At 44.5% G+C, this 23,751-nt stretch overlaps 1 protein-coding gene across 5 annotated transcripts in view; it reads right to left on the reverse strand.

Annotated features, from left to right (window-relative positions):
- The window catches only part of plpp1a (phospholipid phosphatase 1a), a 168,541-nt gene that overhangs the window by 33,000 nt on the left and 111,790 nt on the right, over positions 1 to 23,751 (reverse strand). For all 5 annotated transcript variants that reach the window (XM_038790910.1, XM_038790911.1, XM_038790912.1 and 2 more), the window contains one exon: positions 6,180 to 6,237. In XM_038790910.1, the coding sequence (XP_038646838.1) occupies positions 6,180 to 6,237 (58 nt within the window). The remainder of the gene's footprint in view (positions 1 to 6,179; positions 6,238 to 23,751) is intronic.

The following is a 23,751-nucleotide window of genomic DNA, read 5'->3' on the forward strand; positions in this document are numbered from 1 at the left end:
GAGTGTTATAGGTCAATGGGATTGAATTTTGGATTGGTTTAGCAAAGAGCTGGATCAGACACACAGATAATTTCTTTCTGTGCAGTAAACCACTATGGTTTTCAACTGTGTGTTATTTGTAGCACTTCCTTTACAGTTTAACTCTGGAGTGTTCACAAAACCCAGGTTCTACCTAGTTAATTCCCTCAAATGACATCCTCTTTTGATAGGAGCGCGCTCGCAGTGTCTTTCCAATGCGGGCACTGTTTCTTCAGTTCAAGTTGGAGAATATCACTTCCCTGCTCCTTTGCTTTATCAACTAGGTTCGTTCCATTGAGAGTTGAAAAGTTAAAATAAGCAAAATATTGCTAGAATTTGAAACGTTGAAAAGTTGATGTTTTTTAAAGTATTCCAGGAAATTAAAGCCATCCAAAAAAATGCACTTAAGAGAAAGCAAATACAAGATCAGAAAGACCAAACATTGCACCTTTACCATCATTTTCACAATTAGAGAACATACAACTTTAGAAACATGAGTGGTGAAAACCAGTATGTCATTTTGGAATTTGCTTTTATATAGCTGACCAGTAAGGCAAAGTAGTTTTTTTTAAAAGGTGTGGAGGAAGGGAAGCCAGGATAGACACTGAATATTTATTTCTCCTGGCTGGATATCATTCTAGAACATGGGGATACGGGGTCGATCATTTTGGACTAAAATAAAGAGATATTTCTTCTCTCAGAGAGTTGTGAAACTTAGCAATCCTCTACCTTAGAGGGTTGTGGATATTCTTTCATCAAGTATATTCAAAGCTGAGATAGATGGATCTCTTGGGGAAATTAAGGGACGGGAAACTGGAGCTCAGATCAACTATGATCATACTAAATGGTGGAGCAAGTTCAAAAGGCTGAAGGGTCTAGTACTCTGTTATCTTCTGACACTGCAGCATAATTAGCCTATTTTTGTACCCTTCAATGGCCTTTGTCCATTCCAGTATGACAGTCTTCTCAGCTTCCAGCATTAGATAATCTCCTCTAATATTATTAAATACCAAAGTTACTATATATTAGAATAGCATTGTTGTTTATTTCATTCTGATTTCCACTGTCCTTTCCTGGTGTGGGCTTTCCAGGGATCTTGGCCAATTGTTATCTGCTATCTCCCATTCCTTGCTGATTGCTGCACTCTGTACTCATTAAGTTCCTTCAGATCACATACACTCAGTGCTCAAGTTATCCAATATTTTTAAAACAAAATGGCTGATTATGATTCCTTCACTTTGTCAGACAACTACTCAAACTTTTCCACTCCCCTTCATGTAATGAATGTTGCAAAATGGGCCGGCAGGGCACGGAACAGAGGTGAGGGAAGATAATTGAAGATACAGTCAAAAAACTTAATTTGAGGCTGGCACAGTGACGGTGGTTAACACTGTTGCCTCACATCGCCGAGGACCCAGATTCAATCCTGGCCCCAGGTCACTGTCCGTGTGGAGTTTGTACATTCTCCCCATGTCCCCATAACGCAGAGATGTGCAGGGTGGGTTGATTGAACACGCTAAATTGCCCGTTAATTGGGGGGGGGGAAGAATTGGGTACTTTAAATTTTTTTTAAAAACTTAATTTGAGACAGCTTTTGAAAGTGGAAAGGAAATGGTCGAGGGCTTCAGGCGAGAGTTCCTGAGTATAAAGGATGTGGAATGAAGTCTAAAACTAATGGAGTGGGGAACACTCATTGAACAAGAATTGATGTAATGGAGATGGTAGCTGGTCCATGAGCATAGATATAACTGCAGAGATAAGATGCAACAAGACCATGATGATATTTGTAAAACAAGAAGTTGAATGCACAGGAAAACGAGGAGTCAGTAAGAAACAATTGTGTTTGCATAGCGCTTTTCACCGGGTGTCTCAAAACACTTTAATAATAATTTTAGTCACTGTAAGAAACACAGCAGCCAAAATGTGCGCAGCAAACTCCTCAAACAGTAATGTGATAATAATCAGATAATTTGGTTTTGTGATGCTGATTGCGAGATAAATATTAGCCAGATGTTTGGGGATAACACCGTTGCTCTTTTTCAAAATAGTGCTATGGGATCTTTTACATCCACCCAAATAGCAGGTGGGGTCTCGGTTCAAGTCTCATCCGACATTGGAGGTTATCCAAGCATAGATAATTATTCAAGGGGAATTAATACAGATAGTATAATCAGCTGAATTATGACTGAGGTAAGGGCCCAGTTAATCCCGCACAAATCCCGTTATGCCCAAAGGGCATTCACCTGGGAGCATGCAAACCCCTGGGAGACTCCCACCAGTGCCATTCCATCTGGTGAAGACCAGTGCTGAACAGCACTCGCTCAAGGTCTCTGAGGGGAAGGGGACAGATCCACTCCTCGGGTAACTCAGGAATGCGCACATTAAAGTGAGACTAGCTTTCTCACTTTAATATGCAGATTTGCCAAAAACAGATCCCACTCACAATGAGATTTACATCGCAACATCTCATAAAATCGCGTTAGATCTTGCGAGGCGTTGCTAGCCGTGTAGATAGCGGGTGCCGGGTCTCCCGTCTTCTATTGGCCCCGCTGCCCCGCAGCGAGCTACTTTGCGGGCGCAGCGTGGCCGTTGGCTCACCCCCATAATTTTTATAGACTAGTGATGGGAAGGATAGTGAGTAAGTCTTTAGAGAAATCGGGCACTGAGATGGTGGCAGCAAGGATCACAGTAAATGTGTTGGGTGCAGGCAGTGCTATGCATGTGGATATCTGGAATCCTGGTAAAATACCAAATGTGGACTTTGATACTCAGTGTAGGACTAAACAGGATGCTGAGGCTGTGCCACCTCAGTGAATTGGAAGATGTGTGAAATTGGCAGCCCTAATGCAAAATATCTTACTGACAATGCTCGGGAGATGTTTGAAACTTGTTAAAACTCAAAGGCAGTCGGACACCATAGTGACAGTTATGAAAACAAGCAGCATGAAGAGCAGTAACATTGACATTGTTATTTCACATCTCACACGATCTATAGGAACCCATAAATTGCTCACAATGCTAAACGTGGCCCCAAGAAGTTCCTTTTTGTCTTTGTGCTGCGATTTCCTCCTCCTCTCAAAAATTCTTAACTTTCTTTAAAGTCTTAAAGCCAACATTGTTCCCATATTTGGAAAGTTCTATCACCTCTCATACCCCTCAACGTGACAGGAGAAAAACACTTGTCTGACAGACAAGATCCTCTCTCACCTCTTATCTCTAAGCCACAATCTTTTTCTCTCTTGGGAAAATTGATGTACAGAGAGATCTGGGAGTTCAGGTCCATTGTACCCTGAAGGTGGCAATGCAGGTTGATAGAGTGGTCAAGATGGCATACAGCATGCTTGCCTTCATCGGACGGGGTATTGAGTACAAGAGTTGGCAGGTCATGTTACAGTTGTATAGGACTTTGGTTCAGCCACATTTGGAATACTGCGTGCAGTTCTGGTCGCCACATTACCAGAAGGATGTGGATGCTTTGGAGAGGGTGCAGAGGAGGTTCACCAGGATGTTGCCTGGTATGGAGGGTGCTAGCAATGAAGAAAGGTTGAGTAGATTAGGATTGTTTTCGTTGGAAAGACGGAGGTTGAGGGGGGACCTGATTGAGGTCTACAAAATTATGAGAGGTATGAACAGGGTGGATAGCAACAAGCTTTTCCCAAGAGTGGGGGTGTCAGTTACAAGGGGTCACGATTTCAAGGTGAGAGGGAGAAAGTTTGTTTAAGGGAGATGTGCGTGGAAAGTTTTTTACGCAGAGGGTGTTGGGTGCCTGGAACGCTTTACCAGCGGAGGTGGTAGAGGCGGGCACGATAGCATCATTTAAGAGGCATCTAGACAGATATATGAACGGGCGGGGAACAGAGAGAAGTAGACCTTGGAAAAAAGGAGACAGGTTTAGATAAAGGATCTGGATCGGCGCAGGCTGGGAGGGCCGAAGGGCCTGTTCCTGTGCTGTAATTTTCTTTGTTCTTTGTTCTCTCACACACAAGTATTCTCAACTGTCTTTTTGATCAATACTAGTTTGGACAGTGTTCCCCATTTTATTCCTTTGAAGTTATCAGCCTTCAAGGTGGGTGGCCGCTCTCCTGGTATTCCTCCTAGGACTCCAGTGTGCTGCATCAGAGACTCATTGAAGTCTCCTGTTTTAAGTTATATTTTCTAGGGACCTGAAAACTGTAAAATTCTTTCCCTGTCTGGCTCTCATCGGCCCATCTACAAAATTTAAAAACCTAAACTTGGTATTGGCTAACCCCTATATCTTGATTTTTATGGTCTTTACTTGTATTCTGAGTGGTATTCTGTACTCTGGAGGGAGGTGGGGTGCATTTTCATCTTGCTAAAAACTCAACCCATGACAACTTAATGTAAGCCTACTTGTGACACTATTAAAGATTATTATAATAATCATAAAATAAATTAAGAAGCACCTTGTATAACCCAATCTTATCTTTAACACAAAATGATTTTAAATCATTACAAACTATTGGTCCAAAGCAGTTGCATTATGTTCAGAATGCTTCCCAACCATTTTCCTGTTCTGATAGGATCTTGGGGCTCACCTTGGGACGGAGGGGCAGCTGGTTCGCGCTCTGGCAGCCCGTGCATCACCTGGCTCTCCCAGCACTGGTGGCTCCGCAATGTCTGCACCATGGTGTTAATGCCATAGGCGATGCTCCTCAGGTGACTGGGCCGTACTCTGCAGTGACTCGGCAACGCCCACCTGCGACTGGGACAAACTCCGCAGCGCCTCGGCCATTCCCATCTGAAACTGGGACATGTCCCTCAGCGCCTCACAAAGGTCCGCCTGGCTACAGCCTCGCTGGAGGGGCTGGTAGATCCCGGGAGGCCTTGAGAACCCGGGTACGCCTGCCTAAGTAGGTTGAAACCAAGGTAGGCACGCGCCATTTGGTCACTCCCGTTTTGGGCGGGATTCTGGTTGACGCCTTGTGGGACTTGGGTATATCCCATTAGGTGTAAAGGCTGCTGGGATGCCCGCAGGATGCCTCTCCCCGGATCTACCAGCAAGTTTGGATCTATCTTAATACTCAGGATATGAGTTTGCATTGCTTTGGCATTGTCTAATGAGTTGGGAGAGTTGATCAAAAGGCAGGGTTGCTACAAAAAAACTAAGCTACCTTTTCACAAGCTGCAGAGAGCAGTCAATAGGCCATATTCAACAATAGAAAGAAACCACAAGGACTAAAGGGACCGAGCAAGCTTTCAGAAATCAGTCCGAACTCCACAGCAGCCATTGCTGCTTCGAAGCTTGTGGCCCCTAAAATCTACTGCGCGAAGCTATGCAGTAGCATATGAAGGGATAACAATTTTGCTGCAAAGAACAGTGCATTACTAACTTTCTTTTTGTTTCAATAACTGCACTGTTAAATTGTTGTCAGCAATTGAAAATGAAAAATGAAAATCGCTTATTGTCACAAGTAGGCTTCAAATGAAGTTACTGTGAAAAGCCCCTAGTCGCCACATTCCGGCGACTGTTCGGGGAAGCTGGTACGGTAATTGAACCCGCGCCACTGACCTGCCTTGGTCTGCTTTAAAAGTCAGCTATTTAGCCCTGTGCTAAATGAGCCCCTTGCAATTTGTGTTTTGATGTAATGGTGCAATATTATTACAAATACCACTAAACCTTTCATTGACATTGAGCAGAAAAAGAAAGGATTGGAATATCTGTAAATGTTGCATGTCACACCAAAGCTCCAAAATTGCGCTTGAGAAATACCGGGAAGAAAATAGTCCCAATCTGGAGACAACCCACCTTGGGGCGAATTAAAACATTTAAAGTTCCACTGTTGCTGAAGGTCAGCCATCTCTTCCTGCACAGATCTATTTAAAGCTTAGTTAACTTTAAAACTGTCAGAAAATTATGAAAATATGTCCAATTGAATAGACCACCAGCTCAATTCATCAGACAGTTACTATTTAACATGGCAGATTCCCATCACAATTAGTGGTTCCTGTCTCCTCCCTTCTTCCACTTCTCAGTTTTAACACGGTTATAAACAAAACTCTCCCCCACACATCTATTCAGCTGCATGAAGCCATCTACAAGTTTCAACTCTTGCAGATTTGAAGGGCAGTGTTAATGAGGCAAACAGCTGGACAATGTGCTTTGAATGTGTCCACGCCAATAAAAATTTAAAAATACTTACTGCGAGGAACATCATGCAGTACATGGAGAAGGATGAATGGCCAGAGAAAAAGGACAGCCTGGAGGGGTGAAGAAAACAATATTACAATCCTCACAGAAGTGTCATTTCAGGAACAAAACTGGATCTTTCAGACACATAAAATCAGCCAATGCTGTGACAAACCTCAATGAACATTTGAAAATATACAAAATGAAATTTTAAAAATTATTTTAAGTTATCTTTAGAGAACTCTCGAAAAACTTCAGGTTAAAGGTGACAGGTATAAAACTCGTGTTCTTTTCAAGAAATAACTATACTGCCATCATCACAAGAGTTAATGAAAGTTCTTTGTTATCATTTTTGTCTTCATGATGGGGTTATATTTCAATATGTTATCCCACTGTCTTAAGTGAAGTTTAAAAGCTTCTGTTCAGCTAATCCCAATACAATGATCAAACGCAATTTTTTCCAGAGCCAGTTCCATACAGCTTCTGTAAACATTAACTGCATTCGAAGCGTCTTGAATATATTGCAATAACTGATACACCAGGTAGAATTCTCAAGCTGCTGAAACGGTGGGACTCGTAGTGGGTCACGAACCCATTATCGGTAATGGCACAAGCATCCCACTTCCAGGATACCGAACCAATTAGTGGGGGTGGGCGTGATGATGTAGTAATAATAATAAAAATCTTTATTATTGTTACAAGTAGACTTAACTGTAATGAAGTTACTGTGAAAATCCCCTAGTCGCCACATTTTAGCGCCTGTTCGGGTACACTGAGGGAGAATTCAGAATGTCCAATTCACCTAACAAGCACGCCTTTCGGGACTTGTGGTAGGAAACTGGAGCACCCGGAGGAAACCCACGCAGACACAGGGAGAATGTGCAGATTCCACACAAACAGTGACCCAGCCGGGAATTGAACCTGGGCCCCTGGCGGTGTCCAGCAACAGTGCTAACCACTGTGCTACTGTGCCGATCGGTCAAGGGTATGATTTTAATCAAGGGGAGACTGGCAGGACATAAATCCCTATGACTGTAGCAGCCACAGGAATGCAGAGTCTTGGGAATACTGCCTCCTATGCCTCAGATTCTTAACTGGAGATGCTTCTAAGGGATCTGAGTGATTGCAGTGAGGTGATCGTTCCCAAGAATGGGAGGAAAAAATACAGGTTGTCAAACTAAGCGGTTGCACAGAAAAGAGGGCAATGAAATTGCCAAAGAAGCCAGCAGCAGGAGTATGGTCCCTCTAAATTGCACCAAGAGGATTCAGAACTAGCAGAGGAATAGAGTCCCATTTCACTTGCTAGTACCATTCTTGACTTTCCCAGCATTCTCCTGCACACCACTCATTAGAGCAACACACAATGCAGCAGCACTCTTTCCATTCTCTCCAGTCACCTCCTCACACCACCCCACTGGACAATTAATTATTACTCCACAGCTCCAAGGAGACATCCCGCTCTCCTGTAACTCAGGCTAGCTAACATCTAGCAAATCCTGGAGGCTTCAATAATGCAAAACTGACAGTAATTCTGGGCTGAACTGGGACATCCCCATGACAGCTTCCTTTGCAGGATGGTTACGGAAGCGATCATAGGCGAAACACCCACCCTTTCCCCACCCTAGTCAGAACCTGAGATGGACTTTGGACTTGGTAGAACTAGTTGATAATGTACCATCCCCACACTCTCCAGCCATGGGAACTGAAGGTATCTGATCTTTCCCTGCCCCACCTCTGGGTTCCTGGCAAGCAGATATTCATTCTGCAGTGAAAGCCAAAGACTAATACCCCTCAGATTTCCACTGTTTACTCATGAATTACTCATTTTTGGGTACAACATTCCTCATTCATCAAAAGTTACCTGCTACATATCAAGGAATCTATGCTGCAGCACACAAAGGGTGGCCAGGTTATGGATCCTCAGAGCAGGTGTTGCTTCTGAACAGCAATTACTTTGGGACAATTACCCAAGGAATGAGATAATAACAATGGGCAGGGTTCTTGCCTTTCCCAAAATATTTACCATTTTTGAATGATTATCCTCCCGATACCCAGTTTCCCTCCACAGACCCATCCCAATATTATCAATTGAAGCCATATTCATGTGTTTGATTTGATGGTTGTTGGGTTTTGCCAATTGTAGATTTGGGGACCCTCCTCCTCCCCCTCCCTTCTTGGCAGGACATATATGGCAACATATTCAGTTGTGAGACTACTTTAAAGAGTTAATAAAGTTAATAAGGTTAAATGTTAATAATCTTATTAATAATATAATCTTACGTACTCCCTGCTTTGAGGGGAAGATATCCTTAATGAGCCCCTCATTAATTTTTGAGCAAAGCCAAAGTTTTAAAATAAGCATCTTTAGACAAAAGGTGCATCAAGATAGAAAAGCACGCTAATTCCTACTGCTGAGATCACTGCCTGGGACAGTATCATAAACATTCTCATAACTCATCCAAGAATAATCAGGAGACAAAGAAGACAACATCTAAGCCAGGGCTAGATGGAACAGCAGCATGAATCCCAGACACATGGTAGACAAGTACCAACTCCCAATCCCTTCTGGCCAAAATGTGACAATACCCACAAAACTGATGATGACGTTCACTTAACTCTATTTGGGTAAAGGTGGTATATCTTACTCTAATTTGGTGACATATTGGTGTAACTGACCCTTTAACTTATCCTCTGCATTAATATCTGCTTTTTTTTTATTCGTTCATGGGGGTGGGTGTCACTGGCTGGGCCAGCATTTATTGCCCATCCCTTAGGGCATTTAGGGCGCGATTCTCCGCTCCCCACGCCGGGTGGGTGAATTGCGGGAGGGCCGGGTGACTCACGACACGCCGCCCTGGCACCCCCCGCTCGCAGAATTGCCGCTTTTCACGCCGACGGGCGATTCTCCAGCCCGGATGGGCTGAGTGGCCTGACGCTCCCACCTGTTCACGCCGGCAGCAACCACACCTGGTCACGGCTGTCGTGAACATGGCGCCAAATCTTCATTTGTGGCTTGTGGGGGGCGGAGAGGGGAGTGAGCACCACGGCCGTGCTCGGGAGGGGGCTGGCCCGCGATCGGTGCCCACCGATCGGCAGGCCAGCGTCTCCAAGGGACGCACTCTTTCCCCTCCACCGCCCTGCAAGATCAAGCCTCCACGTCTTGCGGGACAGCGGAGGGGAAGACGGCAACCGCGCATGCGCGGGTTGGAGCCGGCCAACCAGCGCATGCGTGACTGACGTCACATAGACGCCGCCATCGCGTCATTCTCGGCGCGCCGCCTTGACGCAAGCGTCAAGGCCCGGCGGCCGAGATTTATGGAGCGCCACTCCAACCCCCTGGGCGGGGGGGTTAATAGGGTGCGAGGAGCGGCCTCCGAGGCCGTCAGGAAACTGGGCCGAGTTCACGACGGCCTTCCCAATGCCGCGCGGACGCCCTTAGAGTCAACCACATTGCTATGGATCTGAAGTTACATGTAGGCCAGACCAGGCAAGGACAACAGATTTCCTTCTCTGAAAGACATTAGTGAATCAGATATTTTTATGACAATTGTTTCTTGGTCAGCATTATGGGGCTGTTTAGCACACTGGGCTAAATGGCTGGCTTTGAAAGCAGACCCAGGCAGGCCAGCAGCACGGTTTGATTCCCGTAACAGCCTCCCCGAACAGGCACCGGAATGTGGCGACTAGGGGCTTTTCACAGTAAATTCATTGAAGCCTACTCGTGACAATAAGCGATTTTCATTTCATTTCATTAGTCTTTTAATTCCAGATTAATTCCAGATTTAATTCCAGACAGTGAATCATAGTAAATGGTTGATTTTCAGATAGGGGGACAATAGACACTACTGTTCATCAAGGGGCGGTGTTGGAACCATTGCTTTTTCATCTATATTCCAATGACTTGGATATTAAAACTTGGAATAAAATTTCAAAATTTGCTGATGACACCAAATTCGGAGGTGTGGAAAGCAATAAGTATGACAGCGATCAACTACGACAGGAAACGGATAGGCTCGCAGAATGGCAGATTATATTTAATATGGAGAAGTGTGGGGTGTTGCATTTTAGCAGGAAGATGAAAAATAGAATTCATGGCACAGTTCTAAGAATGTGCAGGGACAGAGGGACTAGGGATTCGTGAAATCTTTGAAGGTGGTAGGTCATTGTGAGAGAGTAGTTAACAAAGCTTCATAAACAGAAGTATAAAGTATGATGCAGAAAAGTTATGCTGAACCTAAATAAAGCTCTGGGATGGCCACAATTTATATGTTGTATCCAGTTCTGGTCACCATATTTCAGGAACGATGTCAAGGTCCTGGAGAAGGTTGCAGAGCTGATTTACCAGAATTGTTCAGGGATGAGGGAATTTATGTACAAGGTTAAGTTAAAGAAACTGGGGTTGTTCTCCTTGGAGCAAAAGAGATTGAGGGTAGATTTGATAAAGATGTACGAGATTATGACAGCTATAGATAAGGTAGACAAAACAATTTTCATTAGCTGATGATACAAGGATGAGGGGGACACGTATGTAAGGTTTTGGACAAGTGATGCAGGGTGTCTGAGGAAGAATTTTTTTTATACAGCAAGTGATAATGAGCTGGAATTCATTGACACCGGGGAGGTGGAAGAATTGGTGATCAACATTTTCAAAAAGAGCAATTAGTAATATGGATGTTGGTAAAATACCGTGAATTTAATACAAGCCAATAATTATGAGTTCACATACCCCCTAACAGTAGCTACATTGGTAGACAGAGTATTCAGGAAAAAATATTGGGGCTTGTAAGAAAAGTATTATGATTTTAATCTTCATATAGACTGGAAAACCAGATTGACAAAGGTAGGCTGAAGAACGAGCTCGTGGTGGGTATTTGGGACTATTTCTATGTTTTAGTGCTAACCAGGGAGCAGGTTATTTAAGAACTGGCACTGTACAGCGAGACAGGATCATTCAATGAACTCATTTTAAAGGAGCCTTTAAGCAACAGCAATTATATAATAGAATTTCATATACAGCACGGTGCCAAGGACCCAGGTTTGATCCCGGCCCCAGGTCGCTATCCATGTGCAGTTGCACATTTTTCCCAGTTCTGCGGGGGTCTCACCCCACAACCCAAAAAGATGTGCAGGGTAAGGTGGATTGGCCACACTAAATTACCCCTTAATTGGAAAAAAAAATAATTGGGTACTCTAAATTTAAAAAAAAAGAATTTCATACTGTATACAGTTTGAGGGCGAGATGGCTGGGCCAAACATTAGTGTTTAAACTTAAACAAAGACTATTACAAGAGTATGGGGACACTGAGTGGGCTAAAGTGAACTGAGAAAATAGGTTAAAAGATAGGACAGTATCTAGCCGAGGGGACAGGAGAGGCGATTGGGGGAAGCTGCCATTTAGATTAGTAGGGGGAAGCTTTAGGTGCCTAGGCATTAAGTGGCGTGGGAATGGGACCGGCTGCATAAATTCAATCTGGCCTGGCTCGTAGACCAAATGAAGGACGATTTCGAGATGGGACGCACCCCCGTTGTAATTAGCTGGGAGGGTGCAGACGGTGAAGATGACGGTCCTCCCTAGATTCCTGTTTGTGTTTCAATGTCTCCCCATCTTTATTCCGCAGTCCTTTTTTAAACGGGTCAACAAAATGATCTCTGGCTTTGTTTGGGCGGGCAAGACCGCGCGGGTAAGGAAGGTAATGCTTGAGTGGAGTCGGGGAGAGGGCAGGCTGGCGCTGCCGGATTTTAGTAACTATTACTGGGCGGCAAATATATCCATGATCAGGACGTGGGTGGTGGGGGAGGAGTCGGCATGGGAGCGTATGGCTTCATGCAAAGGCACCAGTTTGGGGCGTTGGTAACTGCGTCTCTGCCATTCCTGCCGGCACGGTACTCCACCAGCCCAGTGATGGAGGAGGCCCAGAGAGTTTGGGGGCAATGGAGGAGACATGTGGGAGCAGAGGGAGCATCGGTCTGGTCCCCAATCTGTAATAATCACCGGTTTGCCCTGGGAAGTATGGAAGGCGGGTTCTGGATATGGCGGAGAGCAGGGATTGAGAGGATGGGGGATATGTTTATAGAGGGGAGCTTTCTGAGTATGAGGGCACTGGAGGAGAAGTTTGGGTTGGCGAGGGGGAACAAATTCAGGTATCTGCAGGTGCGGCACTTCCTACGTAAACAGGTGTCAACCGTCCCGCTCCTACCGCTAAGGGGGATTCAAGACAGGGTAGTTTCCAGAGGGTGGTAGGAGAAGGGACCGTCTCGGATATTTACAAGGAACTTATGGGGTCAGAGGAGACGCAGACCGAGGAACTGAAGTGCAAGTGGGAGGAGGAGCTGGGAGGAGAGATAGAGGATGGTCTATGGGCGGACGTGTTGAGTAGAGTCAACGCATCCGCAACATGTGCCAGGCTCAGCCTGATGCAATTCAAGGTCGTTTACTGGGCGCACATGACAGTGGCCGGGATGTGCAGATTCTTTGAGGTGGATGACAGGTGTGCAAAATGTGCGGGAGGACCAGCGAACCATGTCCACATGTTCTGGGCATGTCCGAAGCTTAAGGGATTTTGGCAGGGGTTTGCAGATGTCATGTCCATGGTGTTAAAAACATGGGTGGCGCTGAGTCCAGAGGTGGCGATTTCCGGGGTGTTGGAAGACCCTGGAATCTAGGAGGAGAAAGAGGCAGATGTTCTGGCCTTTAGTTCCCTGGTAGCCCGGAGATGGTACTATTAGCTTGGAGGGATTCAAAGCCCCCGAAGTCGGAGACCTGGCTATCGGACATGGCTAGCTTTCTCTGTTTGGAGAAAATCAAGTTTGCCTTGAGAGGGTCAATGCCAGATATTTAATAACTTTCAATAAAAATGTATTCCATTGAGAAAGAAAGACACTACCAGAAGGATATACCATCTGTAGTTAATCCAGGAATTTAAAGGTAGTGTCAAACTGAAAAAAAATGCATACAATACTTTGAAGATTATTGGCGATTCAGAAGATTGGACAGAAACCAGCAGGGGTTGGTTTAGCACACTGGGCTAAATTGCTGGCTTTTTTAAAAAAGCAGACCAAGGCAGGCCAGTAGCACGGTTCAATTCTCATACCAGCCTCCCCGAACAGGCGCCGGAATGTGGCGACTAGGGAGTTGTGCTATTAATGTAAGACCAGCTAAGAGCTGCTCCTGTCACAGTTGAACATTAAAAAGAAACAACCTTGGCGAACCAGTCATATTAGTGATCCATTTCCAAATACATTAGAATTGAATATATATTTTAGAAATTTTTAAAATAAATGTAGAGTACCCAATTCTTTTTTCCAATTAAGGGGAAATTTAGCGTGGCCAATCCACCTACCCTGCACATCTTTGGGTTGTGGGGGTGAGACCCATGCAGACGCAGGGAGAATGTGCAAACTCCACACTGACAGTGACCCAGAGCATGGATCGAACCCGGGTCCTCAGCACTGTGAGGCAGCAGTGCTAACCACTATTCCACCGTGCCGCCCTATTTTAGAAATTTCAATAGAAAATAGAAATCAAAGCAGGAAGATATCAGGATGGTATACATCTTTTGGCCGAATCTGATTAAGCTTCTCTGCCATTGCCTTATTTGCATATCATTAATTGGGACTATGAAATCTATGCAGTGATAGTGTTAGTTGTAGCTGTACTCTTAATTGCAATTATGTACTTTACAAATTCCTTCTTCCAGCTCAGAGCTCTGCACAGCAGGACTGCAATTTGGAAATTTGGATGCAGGCTTCTTTGTGTCCATCAGGGTTTTCCATCTACTGGTTCTGTTTTGGTTAGTAAATTCATAGCATCCACAGTTTTATATTCACACTGGGTTCTCACTAACAATAGCACTGGTGTGTCAGATTAAGTGAAAGAGTAGTGCATGGTAGTTCTAGGAAGACGCAAAAGTGCTTGAAATTTAGTAGAGTGTCCAACTGAATATGCATTCTCAAACAGTCTCCATTTGTGTAGTAACACACTGCACCACGTGTGCTATCATTCAGGTTATCCGCATTCTGCCAGCTGCTGATCTCAGCTTCAGCTGTTCCGATATTATGTAAGTAACCTCTCAAAGGTGAAAGGAATAAGGGGAAAAAAATCACAGGGTTTCTTATTCTTCTCCCTGTGGCCAATTAGAAAAGCAATTGGCAAAGATATATAACAGAAAAAAAAGACAAAATAAAATCACCAAAGAAAATAACTCTTAAGTTATTGAAACACAACTAACAAAGACGCAACTTTACACCCAGTCTTTCAAGTCATTATTTTTACTGATCTACTTTCCATCTGCCGATGCGCCAGGAGATTCTACAGTCAGATCAAATTTAATGTCCAGATTATATGGAATTATAGCCTTTGGTTTCGAAACTTTCTGCTCTTTGGCAAAGGTTGATAGGTGTAACTCTACGCAATGTTTGACTTCAGGAGAAAAGCATGCAGTGTACTTCGACTCATCAAAGGTCGCAAGATGAGTTGGCAAGTCCTTACTGAATAAGTACACGGTTTTATGGCCAAACTATATTAAGACAGAGCCAGAGACTGTTTAGTAGTTGCCTGCAACAGCCTGCCTTGCGTATTGCAATGAGTTTAGATACCAGCTAAGGGATTAAGGTATCATTCGTCATCTCCTATCCACTTTCAAAGGCAAAAGCCAATAAATCAGGTAACACAACTCATGAGTTCCACTAAAAACAAAAGACTTAACTTTCCATTTCCAGTGGGAAAGTATTTTCCTTGAGAGAATTAATAACTAATACTGCATTTTAAAATGTAACTGAATAGGTTGCTTCCTCCTGTAAAATGTTTCATTTTTTTCATTATAGCAATAAAGAGGCCTGTCACAAACAGTTATTTCTCAACTGTTAGTGCTGATTTTTTTGACATGGCAGTGATATTTTGATACACAGGCATGTCTGACACTCCAATCCAGCTGTTCTAATAGGAAAAGTGTGAACTATTTCAATCTCTGACGGGAATTTCACAGACGCAAGTATTCATAGTGACAGTGAACATTCTCTGGCACTGTTATTAGAGGATTAGGGGTTTGAGTGGAGTACGTACTTTTAAAAAATAAATTTAGAGTACCCAATTCATTTTTTTTCTAATCAAGGGGCAATTTAGCGTGTCCAATCCACCAAGCCTGCACATCTTTTGGGTTGTGTGGGCGAAACCCACGCAAACACGGGGAGAATGTGAAAACTCCACACAGAGCCGGGATCAAACCTGAGACCTCGGCACCGTGAGGTAGCAGGGCTAACCCACTGCGCCACCGTGCTGCCCTGTGGAGTACGTACTTAGTGGAACTTTCAACACCCCCCCATCCCCCCCAATCATCCCTTTTTTTCTGGCCTTAGAGGCGACTCGACAATTGCCATTGGCAAAATCTTCTTGCCCTGCCGATGCCCGCGGCATTTGTGTGGCTTACCGTCGTGCCATTGGAAAACCTGTCACAGAGGGTCGCCGTCCCCCGACCCTTCGTGCAGACTTCCCGCCGGTAGCGACCAGGGGTGAATGGTGTCGACGGGACTCTGCTTTTTCCGCACGGCTGCTCGGCCCATCAGGACCGGAGAATCGGCGACTCCGCCAATTCCAGCAGCCCTCACAGCGTCAAACGCGCCGGCGCACCTCGGAGAATCGCGCGCCGGTGTCGGGGCGCGGTTGTGGCGATTCTCTGGCCCAGCGCGGGGCTCGGAGAATCACGCACATGGTTTTTGGGAGGAAAGGGCTCGTCAGATAACTAGCACATGATATAAAATGTCTACCTTTAATTTGTCTGGCATTAACAATTCCAAGCACGAGTGAAGTAAGACTTTTCTGTGGAATATGATTCAAAGTGTTTTTACCACATATGCTATTTCTTGTAAGTGTAAAATGGAATTTTAAGTCTGAGAGGATCTTTATCCATGGAGTCAGATAGTCAGATTAATATCAATTCTATGCCAGTATACAGTACATTGTAAACAGTGTGGCTTAAAGCTAGCAAGCTTTTTTCCCAGGAGTTTAAAATGAGCATTATGGCTACCAGCTATCCAAACAGATGGTAGTTGCTGTAAGAGGAAGGATATTTGCATTGCAGAATCCAACCTAATCAAAATGAAATCTATCTAGGTTATAGATCCCCAGCAACCTGCAAAAGTCAAGAAAATTAGATGGAGACAAATTTACTGCTCTTCCAGTTATGCTCATTTCCTAATTCTGGCTATTCTCTGAATTCCATTAGAGGGGCAGCAGGGTAGCAGGGGCAGCAGGGTAGCATGGTGGTTAGCATAAATGCTTCACAGCTCCAGGGTCCCAGGTTCGATTCCCGGCTGGGTCATTGTCTGTGTGGAGTCTGCACGTCCTCCCCCTTTGTGCGTGGGTTTCCTCCGGGTGCTCCGGTTTCCTCCCACAGTCCAAAGATGTGCAGGTTAGGTGGATTGGCCATACTAAATTGCCCGTAGTGTCCTAATAAAAGTAGGGTTAAGGGGGAGGTTGTTGGGTTACGGGTATAGGGTGGATACGTGGGTTTGAGTAGGGTGATCATGGCTCGGCACAACATTGAGGGCCGAAGGGCCTGTTCTGTGCTGTACTGTTCTATGTTCTATGTTCTATTAACAATTAAGCTTTGTGGAGGGCATTTATTTTGATGACATCAAATCTCTGATCACTACAGTAAAAACATAGTTATCATTTGACTCTAATGTTCGAAACATTTGTATAAGATTCTATTTTAATTCAGAATCCCCAACCCTTCATTCCCGAAAGCTTCAGCTCAAGTTCTACATGTTCTTACCACCTGCCTCAACCAAGTAGCCATTCTTCACCACCAGTGTCAAGACAAGGCGGCATGGTAGCACAGTGGTTAGCACTGATGCTTCACAGCACCAGGGTCCCATGTTCAATTCCCGGCTTGGGTCACTATCTGTGCGGAGTCTGCACGTTCTCCCTGTGTCTGCGTGGGTTTCCTCCCACAAGTCTCGAAAGACATGTTGTTAGGTAATTTGGACATTCTGAATTCTCCCTCAGTGTACCTGAACAGGCACCGGAATGTGGTGACTAGGGGCTTTTCACAGTAACTTCATTGCAGTGTTAAGCCTACTTGTGACAATAAAGATTATTATTAAAACTGGTGCTGTCCTTGTCCAACACGTCTACATTAAATTTCCAGCAGGAAACAATCAGGAACAGAAGCCGGAGCAATTTTCTCCTTAACTCAGCGATGTTGTGATTAACCGTAGCACTGTACCAAGACCATTAGTAAACGTATGCAAGTTTAACACTGCAGAGGTTACATTGACAAGCCAACTCACAGCTTCTGATGCTGACCGTGGGCCCCTATGAAGAGGTGAGCACTAAAGGCGATGAGTCAGCCCCTCCAGAAATCGCATTAATAAATAAGTTAATGTTGCAGTGATTGATCAGTAGTTATCAGCAGCCTACAGGCACTGCATGCAATTGCTTTTCCAAGACTTTAATGGGGCTTTTTTATGAAGCTGCACTAGCCAGTGTTGACATTTTCCTATAAAGAATACATATTGGTAGATTGGCAAAAAATGCCCTTCTGTCCACTGTCACCAATCCTGCTGGTCCTATTGAGTTCTATGTTTGAGCTCAAGATATGCACTCTCAGCAGGCAAAACAAAGCCTCAGAGCAGGAGCAGAGCACGGAATTCCTAACGTTCATCCGATACTTTAACAATTACATACTATTCTAGCTTGGTTATACAGGGTACAAACACAAATTGAAGGTCAACATGGAGTGGTTAGTTTCATTGGATCGAGTCCAGGGTATTAGAATATCACTAAAAAGTCAGCAAAGCTCTCAGTCTCAGGATCCTGATGCACATGAAAAGCACTATGGTGAATGGGGAAAATACCATTTGCCAAATGATCCATCCAACTTTCTGAGTTGTAAACAAGTCTCTTTCAAAGTGCTTTGCAACAAGATGAATTCAAAAATAGAAATATGTGTATGATCCAATAAGCATGTGGATGTGGTCAGCTGGGGCTAAATATTCAAATGTCAACTTGGCCTTTCAGAAGGAAGATGGAAAAAGTAGATAGGGCCACTCTTTTAATAAAGGATCAGGTCTACAATGGTGAGAAATCACCTTGGTCCAGAGGATCAAGATGTAGAATCAGTTTGGGTGGAGATAAGAAATACCCATAGGAAGGAAGTCACTGGTCAGAATCGTTTATAGTATCTACACTGTAGGACTGAATTTAAATCAAGAAATTATGGGGGCTTGTAAAAAGGTACTGCAATAGTCGTGAGGTATTTTAATCTTCATAGAGATTGACCAAATCAAGTTGGCAAAGATAGTCTGGAGAATGAGTTCACACAGTGTATTCAGGACAATTTCTTAGAACAATACATTCTGGAACCAGAAAGTAGGCTATTTTAGACCTAGTAATATGTAGTGATCATAATATGATAGAATTTCACATTCAGTTTGAGGGTGAGAAATGTGGGCCTAAACTTAGTGTCTTAAATTTAAAGGCAATTACAAGGGCAGGAAGACAGAGTTAGCTAATGTGGGCTGGGAAAGGGGTTAAAACATAAGATGTAGTGAAGCAGTGACATTTAAAGAGATAATTGATCATTCTCAATGAAGATATATTTCATTGAGAAAGAAATATTCTGTGGGAAGGATCTGTGGCAAAGCAGGTTAAGGGCAATATCAAGTTGAAGGAAAGGATGAAAAGGCTGAGAATTTAGCAAATAATTGTAGTAGACCAGAATATTGAGAAATGTTTACAAACCAGCAAAGAGTAACTAAAAAGGATAAAGAGGAAAAATGTAGAGTATGAGAGATCATTAGCAATAAATAAAAAAACAAATAGTAAAGAATATAAAAGGAAAATAGTAGCTAAAGTAAGTGTTGGTCCCTTAGAGGATAAGACTATAGAATTAATAATGGGAAATAAGGAAATGGCAGAGACTTCACAATGGAAGACATAACAATACTAGAAAATCAAGAGACAAAAAAGGGGGAGGAACTTAAAACAGTTGCAGTCATTAGAGGAGTACTACAATGAAAATTAATGGGATTAAAGACTGACAAGTCCCTAGAGCATAATGACCAGCATGCTGGGTCTTTAAAGTAGTGGCTACAGAGAGAGATGCATTCGTTGTCATTTTCCAAAATTCCAGAGATTTGGAAAGGTCCCAGCAGATTGTAAATTTACAAAAATAACCTCCCTATTCAAGCAACAAGGTAGAACGTTATAGGTCAGTTATCGTAACATCTGTCATAAGGAAATTATTAGAATCCATTATTAACGACTAGTTGCAGGGCAATTCAAAAATCGTAAGAACATAAGAACTAGGAGCAGGAGTAGGCCATGTGGCCCCTCGAGCCTGCTCCACCATTCAATGAGATCATGGCTGATCTTTTGTGGACTCAGCTCCACTTTCCCGCCCGAGCACCATAACCCTTTATTCCTTTATTCTTCAAAAAAACTATCTATCTTTATCTTGAAAACAATTAATGAAGGAGCCTCAACTGTTTTGCTGGGCAGGAAATTCCATAGATTCACAAACCCTTGGGTGAAGAAGTTCCTCCTAAACTCAGTCCTAAATCTACTTCCCCTTATTTTGAGGCTATGCCCCCTAGTTCTGCTTTCACCCGCCAGTGGAAACAACCTGCCCGCATCTATCCTATCTATTCCCTTCATAATTTTATATGTTTCAATAAGATCCCCCCCGCAGCCATCAAAATTCCAACGAGTACAGTCCCAGTCTACTCAACCTCTCCTCGTAATCCAACCCCCCTCAACTCTGGGATTAACCTAGTGAATCTCCTCTGCATAACCTCCCTAGTCTTAAACTCCATCTCTCTAGCAATGAAGGACAAAACTCCATTCACCTTCTTAATCGCCTGTTTCAACTGTAAACTAACTTTTTGTGACTCATGCACTCGGACACTCTGCACAGCAGCATGTTTTAATATTTCATGATTTAAATAATAATCCCCGTTGCTGTTATTCCTACCAAAATGGATAACCTCACATTTGTCAACATTGTATTTCATCTGCCAGACCCTAGCCCATTCACTTAAACTATCCAAATCCCTCCGCAGACTTTCAGTATCCTCTATACTTTTTGATTTGCCACTCATCTTAGTGTTATCTGCAAACTTGGGACACATTGCACTTGGTCCCCACCTCCAAATCATCTATGTAAATTATGAACAATTGTGGGCCCAAGACTGATACCTGAGGGACACCACTAGCTACTGATTGCCAACCAGAGAAACACCCATTAATCCCCACTCTGCTTTCTATTAATTAACCAATCCTCTATCCACTACTTTACCCTTAACGCCATGCATCTTTATCTTATGCAGCAACCTTTTAAGAACAAAGAGAACAAAGAAAATTACAGCACAGGAACAGGCCCTTCGGCCCTCCCAGCCTGCGCCGATCCAGATCCTTTATCTAAACCTGTTGCCTATTTTCCAAGGTCTACTTCTCTCTGTTCCCCGCCCGTTCATATATCTGTCTAGATGCATCTTAAATGATGCTATCGTGCCCGCCTCTACCACCTCCGCTGGCAAAGCGTTCCAGGTACCCACCACCCTCTGCGTAAAAAACTTTCCACGCACATCTCCTTTAAACTTTCCCCCTCTCACCTTGAAATCGTGACACCTTGTAATTGACACCCCCACTCTTGGAAAAAGCTTGTTGCTATCCACCCTGTCTATACCTCTCATAATTTTGTATACCTCAATCAGGTCCCCCCTCAACCTCCTTCTTTCCAACTAAAACAATCCTAATCTACTCAACCTTTCTTCATAGCTCGCACCCTTCATCATAGAATCATAGAATTTACAGTGCAGAAGGAGGCTATTCAGTCTGCACCGGCTCTTGGAAAGAGCACCCTACCCAAGGTCAACAACTCCACCCTATCCCCATAACCCAGTAACCCCACCCAACACTAAGGGCAATTTTGGACTCTAAGGGCAGTTTATCATGGCCAATCCACCTAACCTGCACATCTTTGGACTGTGGGAGGAAACCGGAGCACCCGGAGGAAACCCACGCACACACGGGGAGGATGTGCAGACTCCGCACAGACAGTGACCCAAGCCGGAATCGAACCTGGGACACTGGAGCTGTGAAGCGATTGTGCTATCCGCAATGCTACCGTGAACCTCCTCTGCACCCTCTCTAAAGCATCCACATCCTTCTGGTAATGTGGCGACCAGAACTGCATGCAGTATTCCAAATGTGGCTTAACCAAAGTCCTATACAACTGTAACATGACCTGCCGACTCTTGTACTCAATACCCCGTCCGATGAAAGAAAGCATGCTGTATGCCTTCTTGACCACTCTATCTTCTGCGTTGCCACCTTCAGGGTACAATGGACCTGAACTCCCAGATCTCTCTGTACATCAATTTTCCCCAGGACTGTTCCACTGACCATATAGTCCGCTCTCGAATTAGATCTTCCAAAATGCATCACCTCGCATTTGCCTGGACTGAACTCCATCTGCTATTTCTCTGCTCAACTCTCCAATCTATCTATATTTTGCTGTATTCTCTGACAGTCCTCCTTGCTATCTGCAACTCCACCAATCTTAGTATCATCTGCAAACTTGCAAATCAGACTACCTATACCTTCCTCCAGATCATTCATGTATATCACAAACAACAGTGGTCCGAACACGGATCCCTGTGGAACACCACTAGTCACCTTTCTCCATTTTGAGACACTCCCTTCCACCACTACTCTCTGTCTCCTGTTGCCCAGCTAGTTCTTTATCCATCTAGCTGGTACACCCTGAATTTTGTCAAAAGCTTTCTGGAAATCCAGATATAGCACATCCATTGGCTCCCTGTAATCTACCGCACTGGCAATGTCCTCAAAGAATTCCACTAAATTAGTTAGGCACGACCTGCCCTTTATAAACTTATGTTGCGTCTGTCCAATAGGACAATTTTCATCCAGATGTCTCGCTATTTCTTCTTTGATGATAGATTCCAGCATCTTCCCTATGACCGAAGTTAGTACCTAACTACCTAACAAGCCTATAATTACCCATTTTTTCCCTATCTCCCTTTTTAAACAGCGGTGTCACGTTTGCTAATTTCCAATACGCCGGGACCACCCCAGAGTCTAGTGAACTTTGGTAAATTAGCACAATCTGGCAGTCAAAAGTGAAAAGTAAATATTGGCCAGGAGTATTTGGCCGTGCATGCCGGGCAACCGGAAAAAGCTGCCCGAGGTCAACGAACCTTTACATGTTCCCTGTTGTGTCTGTGACGATCGTGCGGTGGATGCGGCTGGAAAATCCAGCCCAATGTTTCACAAATTTATTAAGGTGTCTTTGAGGATGTAATGAACAGCCTGGATAAAAGGTGAACAAGTAGATGTAGTGTATTTGGATTTTCAAAAGACATTTAATGAGACCACATGGTATTGGAAGTGATATACAACCAAGGGGCAAAATTCTCCGACCCCCACCAGGGAAGTGCCGTTGGCGGGAATCTCGCCACTCCAATCGGCGAGGCCCCTGCGGTGATTCTCCGGCCCGGATGGGCCGAAGTCCCGCCGCTGGGAGGACTCTCCCACCGCCAAAGTTTGAACCACCTCTGGTGGCGGCGGGATCAGCGGCGCGAGCGGGCCCCGGGGTCCTGGGGCGTGGCAGGGGGCGATCGGACCCCGGGGGGTTCCCCCACGGTGGCCAGGCCCGCAATCGGGGCCCCCCGCTCAGACTCCGGGCCAGTGCCCTGGGTGCACTCTTTCTCCACTGCTGACGTCACCGCCGGCGCATGCGCCGACCGGCGAAAGCCTTTCGGCCAGCCCCGCTGCCGGGGGCGCCAGTTTTTTGCGCCAGTCTTCTTGTGCCAACCGCTCCGGCACGGGGCTAGCCCCCAAAGGTGGGGAGAATTCCCCACCGTTGGGGAGGCCCGACCCCAGGGTGGTTGGCGCCACTCCCCTACGCCGGGATCCCCCCGTCACGCCGGGTAGAGGAGAATCCCGCCCCTGGTTAGAGGATTGATTAACTAACAGGACACAGAGAATCAAGGTCAATGGGTCATTTTCAATGTGATAAACTGTGATTAGTGTAGTGCCATTGGATCAGTGCTGGGGCCTCAACTATTCATGACCTATATTAATGACTTGGGACCGACTGGACTACAGTGCTAACAATACAAAAATATATAGGAAAGCAAGTTGCGATGAGGATACAAAGAGTGCAAAGTGATATAAAAATATTAACTGAGTGGGCATAAAATTGACAAATGCCGAGTATGCTGTAGGAAATTCTGAGGTTGTCAAGTTTAGTGGGAAGAACAGAAAAGCAGAATATTTTTTAAATAGAGACTATTGAATGGTGTGGTACAAAGGGATCTGGGTCTGCTTGTACATGAATCAGAAAAAGAGACACACTATCAAAGTTTTTAGTCTTGCAAAAATACCAAATTTGAAAGGATGAAGCAATTTATATTGCATGAAAAATGGGTTCTGATTGGCTGCCAATTTCATTCGGATTGCCTCAGACAATGCGCCAAGGAACTATTGTCCCCACAATTTGTTTAATTTGAAAAAACCTACAATGTCTGGAAATGTTCTTTTTTCCTGCAGAGGACAGACA

This window comes from Scyliorhinus canicula, chromosome 3 (genome assembly GCF_902713615.1).
Source record: "Scyliorhinus canicula chromosome 3, sScyCan1.1, whole genome shotgun sequence".
Lineage (NCBI taxonomy): Eukaryota > Metazoa > Chordata > Chondrichthyes > Carcharhiniformes > Scyliorhinidae > Scyliorhinus > Scyliorhinus canicula.